Here is an 8,878-nt window from a genome sequence, read left to right on the forward strand (position 1 = left end):
CCTCCTCATTTCTCTCCCCTTCATTTCTCTCCCCCTCCCCCTTTTCCCCTAAATGCCTAAAGTCAGGACTTGCTCTAGCAAGCTGTGACCAGCCTAGATGTAATGATGGCTATTAAACAAAGTCGAATGCAAACAAAATGATTAAGCCTGTGATTAATGATTAAGAGGCAGAAACATCTAAGCCAGCTGAAAGCCTACCCAGTGCTCAGCAGCAGAAGGCTGTCCCCCTCCCTAGGAACGGGGAGAAGGGATCACGTAGGATCCGGCCCATGCAGAGCCTTTGGCTCAAGGTCCCCAAAAAGGGACCCACCACCAGCTTGGTGGTCCAGAACAAACTCCCCCCCTGCCTCCCCCTCATGCACGAGAGTCCTGTGGGCCAGTCACGTGCCAAACATGGGGTGATGCAAAGCGGTGGGAAACCACAGTGGGTTGTCGCATGCCCTAGTTGGGAGTTGGGAGCTGCGTCTTCTCCTGGAATTTGGTCAACGGCAAGGGCAAGATCTTCCTCTTCTTGTGCGGGTGTTGAACAGTGTAAAGATAGGATGTGTACTGGAGCTCTGGCATAACCATTTTCTGGCAGGTTCTCAGAGTCATGTTGTCTAAGTCTTGTTTGAGGTTGTACCCAAGGATATTTGCATCCCCTGACTGGAAAGGCAGGAAAGCTTTGTTCTTGATGTCATCCTTCCCCACTGCCTCCTGGTCCGAGAGACAGGTGTCCATGAGCTCCTTCTGTCTTGTTCGCAGGCGATTTACCTCCTTCTCCAGCTCCTTGAGTCCTATGGTCTCCTCAATTCTCCTCCAGAAGCTCTGGTTGAAGTGCAGGTAGAGCTTCCAGTCCAGTGAGCACCACACTTTTATCCGCTCCTCGCTTTTTGGAGTCAAGGTCTGGACAGTGTCCTGGCTTCTGGAATTGAGCTTAAAGTAAATCACGTCATCCAGATCCCAGCACAAAGTGTGCTTCAAGAAGATCATGGACTCATCAAAGTAGTCTGATATCAAGATCAGATGGAAGTTCTGTTCAATCTCCTTCAAGACTGCCTGGATGTACTTTTTGTTGTCCTCTGCATTGTTATCATAGCCAAAGTCAAACCACATGATATTCCTGGCATACATGTTTTTCTTGTAATCTGCCAGATGGTAATACTTCATGGGTGACGCCAGGAACTCGTTCACATCCTTGGAGATCCTGAAGGCAGGGACAGTGTCCTTGTAGTAGACATAGGAAGACTCCAGCAGACGAATGGGGTTCCTCAGGATGGAGAAGTAGAAGGTGTTTGCTGCCATCACCTTTTTCACCTGTTTACGGGGAGGAAGAAGACAGGCTGTTAGTCCAGAGGCACTGCTTGTTCAACCAGGTTTCTCTGCAGGTGTTGTGGCTCTTTCTTACCTCTGAGGGGTTAAACCGCAGGTGGTTACACATGATGTTGTAGTTTTGTCCTATGGCTTCAAATTCCTCCACAAAGTGGGCCAGGAAGGTCTTTGGGTAGCCCAGGTGGACGAGCTGGTCAGCTGGGAGGGCGACGGTGAGGTTGTACCTCTCCGCAAACCTGAACATGATGTTCAGGACGGTGCTGCTGGCTGTCTTGTGGGTCTTGAGGAACATGACATTAGTCTTGACATGGCAAGGCTTGTAAGGTATCAGCAGCTCCTTGTGGCTCTTCGAGATTCTGCAGGAAGGCAACAGATGGGAGAAAGAGCCTCTCCAGTGCCGTATCCCATTTCTGAGACCTGGCAAAGCCAAACCTGAGCAGGTTCTCCTTCTGATACCACACCTGCAGCCGGTGCAAGGCACCAACCCAAACAAGCCCCATCCCTCAGGCATACATGTTGAACAGTTTTCTGCTTCTCCAGGTCCTCACTTACCCAAAGGCTTCAGCTCAATCCTCTTTTCTTTTTCCATACAGCTGATTTTGCCCCAGAGAGCTGCACTTTGGCTAATTTGGTCCCTTACCTGCCCAAATGTGGATCTAGGACCTAACTTTGGGCTGCCGCCCTTCCAGTATTAGCCTAAACCTCATGAGACTTAAATTGAGAGCATCACAGGTCAGATCCTTGCTGTCCTGGGCAAAGTCATGCAACCTTGCTTCTGCTTCACTTACATGTAATTTTTATTCTTCATACGGAAGAATCTCGACAGGAAGATGAGTCCCAGGCAAAGGCAGACAATGATGAAACATTTGATGTGCCTGGAAACAAAGAAGAGTTTCAGTGGATTTTTATCTGAAAATCCTTCCCCGAGTGCGAACCACCAAACTTTGCATATTGACCGGGGGAGTTTTTATCACCAGGAGCACAATTGTATGTCTTCGTGGTGCCAGCCACTTTTGGCTCCCCGAGCTGTGTCAGCAGCTCTGGCATTAGAGGCAGGACAGTGAGAAATTGCACTTGCACTACCGTTCCCCTAATTTTGGCCTTTGGCAAGACACAGCCTACTTCAGGCAGAGCCTAAGCTCTTCCAACAGCCTCCCACTCTGCTGCCTTTTATTTTCCTTTCTTTTGGTTTTCTGGGGCTTTACAGCTTATTCACTATTCAAGCTTCTAGTTTATTCACTAGAAAATGAGCCCTTTGTAGGGGTATAAGGATTTCCTTCGTAAGAAATCTGAGCGGCTCCTGTAAACACATCACTGCAGAAGATGGGGATCTCAAAGAACCACTAAACTGAATTTTTTTCAATATAACTGAGATTTTTCAATACAGAAAACCAATTAATAACCCAACAGCAACTGTAGCGGACTAATTATACCTTGCTTTCAAACAAGAGGACTGCTTTCCTGCTGCAACAGCTCCTCCTGCCAGCCCAGCTCCCATGCTCAGCCTCCTCCAGGTCTCCCTTTCATCCTGTCTTTTCACCTTGGCCAGACTTTAAACCGCTGAGCTCAGAGGCAGCCCTTTGGACCAAGCACCTCATCTATCTGTGCTTTGTCTGGATAATGATGAGGGGTCTTTTCCAGCACTAATTAGGCAACCACCATGTATCATTGCCAGTGCATTCTAGCTGACACACGTACAGGATCTTTTGAAGGCTTGATGCCCGCCAAAAAGGAACTTTTCATCACTAAGCTTGATCTGACTTCCCCGATGCTAAAAGCTTTTTTAACTCAGTGTGAATTCCATGTTTTCAGCTGCCATTTCCAAAATGCAGCAGATCTGGCTTGGGCTTTAAGTTGTTTTGAGAAGATATAGTCCTATTTACAGCACGGGATGGTCACACTTGTGGTTCCCACTCTCCCAAGCCAGCAAGGAAGGCTCCAAGCCTGCCCAGTCTGAGAATTGATGGGGGCAAATGGCTCACTGTGGGCTGGACCTGGTGGTGTTTTCTACTGTCTTCCTGGCCAAGGGGTCCTCACACATGGTGCTGCTGCACAGGATGGTGGCTTTCATAGCCTCTAGCTTGTACCATGTGAAAGACGCTGAATTGCTCCTTCCAGTTGGCCTTCCAAGAGTGCAACCACCAGCTTTATCTGGCATGGTCTACAACATCCCACTGACTGGGCACAGTACGACAAGCCAGGCTGTGACAGCCTGGGTCTGGCCATGGAAAACTGGAGAGAGGATGAGAGCAAGGTCCAACAGAACATGAAGTGCTGCACATGGCTACAGCCATTGTAGCCAGCTGTGATTGGGAAGCCACAAACCAAATGTAAACACAGTGGAAGAGTGGAGACAGGCAGTGATGTCGCAACACTGTGATGGCACTGCAGAAAAGCGTTTGACTTTGCCTGCCACACAAACCTGCCTGAAACCACTTTTGCTTCAAGCTTTGCTTTGCACCAGAGTGCTTTCCTTGTCCAACAGCACCCCAGGCAAAGTGGGAAATCCCCAGGCAGAAGAGCCCTTCCAAAGCCAGGGAAGACCCTCAGCCACAGCTGGTACCAATCTCCCATAAGAATTTGCAGCACAGCTTCTCCATGAAGAGTTTCAAGTCATAGCTACAGGCAGCCTGTCATCAGTATTTCCTAACTTTTTGTCCCAGGCCTGTTAGGGGGACAGGGGTGAGAAAATCCCTTTTCCTTTGATCACTCTACATATGTAAGTAGAGATCAGACAGGATAAGAAATGCAGAGGGGCCCACAGGCAGCAAGCAGACTCATAGCTGTCAAATGCAGCCCCTGTCTATTTTCTTGGTCTTTCATTTAAATGGAAGCTGACAATGGCGTGATGGTTTTCCAAAACATGTCACCCTGCCTGCCTGGAGGTCTTTCATAAGCTGGTCCAGTGACATCCTTCTTCTGCACCCTTTCTGTAGAGCTCAACATGTGCAATAATGGTCCACGCATTTGTTTGGGTGGTGTCCCCAAAATGGCAACTCAGATCAATGTTTTATGGGGCAAATAAATCAGCAGACACCTAAAACAATCCTGAAGACAGATCAGGGTCACAACACGCTCCAGTATGATTACCAGTCCCTTCTACTGCAAGAAGACAGGCTCTGCAGACCTCTACATCTTATCATCTCAAGGCATCCCACCATATTTTAATAGTTGTTTAATAAGAGATTACATAGTGCCATCCTGCCCCCAAATCTTCAAACACATGCAGCACACCGAGCCGATCTCCAGTGTAACTGGATGCTCCCAGCAGACCCATTTTTGTCTGGATGTGCTTCGAAAGCTGCAAACAACAGCTGGCTTTTACACCTGGAGACACAGGGAGGGATAACAATCTGGATTATCTAGGCACATAAAGCCTCAAAGTGTTGCTGGTGCAGCATAAGGGACTGGTACTGCAGTGCCAAACGTGCCCCGTGGGCAAGTTCTGGGCACAAGTGTGCCACCAGCGAGCCCCAAGGGCCCGTGTAGAGCAAACCCCGGTCTTCGTGGCACTGTCCTGAGGACAACGGCAACCTGCAGCCAAGTGACATCCACGCTGTTGCTGCGAGTGGTGGCCGCCCAGCCTGTCGGGCTTGCCAAAACCAGGGCAGTTTCCTGGAACGGCCAGTTTTAAGGAGCAAGAGTGACCAATTTCTTCAGCATGTGGGCCATGGTGGTGTCAGTCCCCATGCAGAAACGATAGGCTTCTTGTCCCAGGGGTGCTGAACAACGCTACTCTGTGGCACGGTGTTTGTTCCCCTGCCTGGGGATGTATGGGTGGAAAATGATCTGCTTTCCAGCTCAGGGAGCAAGCGGGGAGCAGGGACAGGGAGGGGTCTGCAGCCACCTTCACCCCGCTGCACCTCAACCCAGCAAAGGGGAGTGACCGAAGCATTCAGGGGAAGGGCCAAGGGCAGGGATCGAAGTGATCCCCAGGGAGGAGGGCAGGAAAACGGAGACCAAGGGGGAGACAAGAGAAGGGGGTTGCAGGTACACAGGGTGCTGGTCAGTGCACTCATGCAGCCGAGTTCCGTGCCTGATCACTGGGGGGGGAGGGTCCTGTCCCTATTGCCCCCCGGGCTTGGCCACCAGCAGCAGCACTCGCAGGGGCTGTCACTGGCTTCAGCATGTCCTGCAAACCTGCACATGGGGTTTCACCATCCATTCTGCAGCCACCGCCCTGGCTCACCTCTGTGAGAGCCAGCACCACTCTTAAAGACTGTTCCCTTAGTGTCACACACACACAAGACTGCAAGTCTCTGACCAAGCCACTCCTAAACCTGTATGTCTTGGGCCAACAGATGCCATATTCAATGTTGGCTAAAATATCGCCCATCCTTTAATCCCTTCAAGAAAGACAAGTCCCACTCATCCAAGAGCTATTTTGCTGTTGACTGTCTCACACGCACGGGCTGAAGGTGAACGGGGCGAGTACCTGGCGTTACAGAAGACAGTGCTGATCTTTTAAACAAACAGTTACAGCCATAAGCAGAGGGATTTCGTAACCACCTGGAGTATCAACGGGAGCGTGGAGGGCATGACGCACAGGATCATGGCTGCAGCAATTTCTTCCTTCCGCACACCACAGCAAAGGAAGCATTTCACCTGCTGCACATGAAGCCTGACATAGCTGAGAGCTGCAGGGTATGGTCAGAGTCCCCATCTACTTTTTTGCCCCATTAATATAGTCTTTTGCAAAGTTCAAGAGAGAAAGCCACTATTCGAACATCGCACGAAAGTCACGCAAGACATGCAACCAGCCTGGGAGCCCTTTGAGGAAGCACTTGGGAGCTGATTGCTAAGACACAAAATTCTTCTCAGAAACCAAAAATCTTGCAAAGGTATCAGCAGGGCTGGCACCGGAGGTTCGACTTGCCTTTCTGACTGTGCTGTGCCATCTCCCAGCCAGGAAGAAAACATGGAAAACTATCTCTCAGGTCACACTTTGGGGTGCTGCTATGGATGCTTTAAGGCTTGGGATAACCTTCTCGTTCATTTGGCTTAAGCTGAAAATAACACACCTCCGTGTCAACCTAACAAGGTTCTTTCAAATTAAAAGACCTGGAATACAGGAAAGAAACATTCACGGCAAAATTAATCTCTACCCTGGAGCAAACTGTAACTAACTCCATAGGCTATTAACAACTTACAGGGATTAATTGAACCAGACGTTTCTACAAACCACGTCTTAATTCTGCACCCATAGCATTCACCTCCCTCTCCCCTTACCTTGAAGTGCACCCAGGGCTTTTCACGGTGCCTCACTGCTGCGAGCTAGAAAATATCTCCTTTGCAAATCGACTCCAGTACTCCTTTCGTCTACGGGCTCCTCCGGCTCTCAGTGTACGCATCTCTATTTCTAATATCCCATCGCTGCTATAAATGGCTGGGATAGGTGAGGACAAAGGGAGTGGCTAGGTGTTCCCAGAGGCGGGTGGAAGTTAATTAATAAGCCATGAAAAGCATGACATTAACACAGGTACAAAGAGCTGCCTCAGGAGACGGAGTTTACAATAGTTTTGCAGGGAAGTAAGGGTTTAGCAGGGACCCCTTAGTGGGAACCCCCTTCTCTCCTGGCTGCAGGAGGGAGGTGTGCGGGGCTCAGGGCAGGATCCAGGCAGGGTGGCGAGGGGCTGAGGGAGGGCATTGTCGGCCCCTTCGTCACCCTGCCCACCGTCACATCGCTTGCTCGGCGTCCCTTCCCTGCCCACCGCCACGCTGCTTGGTGCCATGGTCGGTGCCTGCTGTGCCTTTCCTCCACTTCTTGCTCGGTGATTTAGGACTAGAATTCTCTGCCAGACACATTTGGCAACAGGAAGTTAGGGACAACAGCAAAACCGGAACAGTGTTTACCTATTGGAAATTCCCTTTAAAACATTTAGACTTCAAATTCCCGGTAAAAATGCAATTGTTGTAGCTGGAGGTTAAGAGCTTAGAGACTTTGCTGTATCTTGGCCTTGGGAGAGCGAGCTCCTGCTCTCAATGGGTGTTATTTTATGGTTTGTCTACAAAATGACTTTCTGGTGTTATTAACAACTTGCATTACACAGGAATTTGAGGTTCCACCAAGGCCCCCACATGCCAGCACTTCACAAACTGGGTTTGATGGTTGCAAATTGCCCCGGGAGAGCAGGATGTGTCCTGCAGGTCTGGAGGTGGGGTGATCTCCCCTGCTCCCCACAGCAGGGATGAAGTCAATGCTCTCCTCATTTGGGCAACAAAAAGTTTACCCCCATCTCCCAGCCTGGAATAGGGGATTAAGCTGTTGCTTTGGCCTCTTACGGCCACACCGCTTCCCATGCACCTCCTGATGTGGTCCCCTTTCCCTCCCCACCCATGGTGCCACCTTTCCAAACCTTGCACACTGGTGGCGCAACCTGCTACATCAAGAGGCAAGTCCTCAGCATTCTGGTATCCTTCACCTATGTTGCTAAGTCTTCAAAGCGCCCAAATATACAGCATTTCTTTTTAAATCACAACTTCCTCAGGCCAGCCCCAACTCCAGTGCTTATCAAGATTCAGAGATTAGCAAGGTATAGAGTTGCTTTCCTTGAGTTTCTTGGTAGAACGTGAGCCAACATGCTATTTTATGAAGAATTTCTAGGGTTACTCTTGGCACAGTGTCAGCTGCTGCTGGCAGGGGGGTCACATTTAATAGACTTCCTTCTCCTGTTACATTATACACGTCAGCTGTGCGATTTCTTGCTCAGAAGCTGGTAGAGCTCAGAAATCACAAAAGTCCATTTTTTACACTTTTACAATTGATTCATTGCTCTCTCCCGGGGTGTTGTACACCTATCATCAGGTTTGGTTACGCAGAAAAACATGGTGCCGTGCAGAAATACATGGCTTCACGTGGGGACGGGCTGCTCTGAGGCTGGAAGCAGTGAAGGAAAGCCAGCTGATGCAGAATTAGTTAGCTGGGGCAGCATGCTGAATTAATACCTCCACACTGCCTCTGCTTCATGTGCCTGCTTGCTTAGGGGAGAGTGTTGTGGGTCAGCCCCCCTGGGCAGCTTGGCCCCACGCAGCCGCTCGCTCACACCCCCATAGCAGGATAGGGAGGAGAATTGGAAGGGTAAAAGTGCAAAAATTCACAGGTTGAGACAAAGGCAGTTTAACAGGTAAAGCAAAAGCCGCGCACGCAAGCAAAGCAAAAGGAATTCATTCACTACTTCCCATTGCAGGCAGGTGTTCAGCCATCCCTGGGAAAGCAGGGCTGGTGGAGCGTAACAGTGACTTGGGAAGACAGACGCCATAACTCTGAATGCCCCTCTTCCTCCTTCTTCCCTCAGCTTTTATTGCCAAGCACAATGTCACATGGTGTGGGATATCCCTTGGGTTAGTTGGGGTCAGCTTTCCCAGCTGCCTCCCCTCCCAGCTTCTTGCACAACCCTAGCCTGCTCACTGGTGGGGCAGGGTGAGAAGCAGAAAAGACCTTGACGCTGTGCAAGCACTGCTCAGCAACAGCTACAACATCCCTGTGCTATCAACACTGGTCACAGACCCAAAACCTAGCACCATACCAGCTACTATGAAGAAAATTAACTCTATCCCAGCCAAAACC

The 8,878-nt window shown here is 49.9% G+C and overlaps 1 protein-coding gene across 1 annotated transcript; it reads right to left on the minus strand.

The window, feature by feature from the left end:
• Positions 1-441: 441 nt before the first annotated feature.
• On the minus strand, positions 442-7,043 carry GAL3ST2 (galactose-3-O-sulfotransferase 2). The gene is made up of 5 exons (XM_010561291.1): positions 6,986-7,043; positions 6,541-6,571; positions 2,100-2,186; positions 1,388-1,667; positions 442-1,296 (listed from the first exon to the last, which is right to left on the minus strand). The coding sequence occupies exons 1-5, from the start codon at positions 7,041-7,043 to the stop codon at positions 442-444; spliced, it is 1,311 nt and encodes a 436-aa protein (XP_010559593.1).
• Positions 7,044-8,878: the final 1,835 nt, after the last annotated feature.

The sequence above is a fragment of the Haliaeetus leucocephalus genome, unplaced genomic scaffold (assembly GCF_000737465.1).
Source record: "Haliaeetus leucocephalus isolate CR32 unplaced genomic scaffold, Haliaeetus_leucocephalus-4.0 Scaffold143, whole genome shotgun sequence".
NCBI lineage: Eukaryota > Metazoa > Chordata > Aves > Accipitriformes > Accipitridae > Haliaeetus > Haliaeetus leucocephalus.

Coding starts and splice junctions, on each gene's coding strand:
- GAL3ST2 (XM_010561291.1), bottom strand. CDS start 7,043: ATGGCACCAAGCAGCGTGGCGGTGGGCAGGGAAGGGACGCCGAGCAAG. Junction 6,572..6,985: donor GCCGAGCAAGCGATGTGACG/GTGGGCAGGGTG, acceptor CGCAGCAGTGAG/GCACCGTGAAAAGCCCTGGG. Junction 1,668..2,099: donor ATGAAGAATAAAAATTACAT/GTAAGTGAAGCA, acceptor GCCTTCCTGCAG/AATCTCGAAGAGCCACAAGG.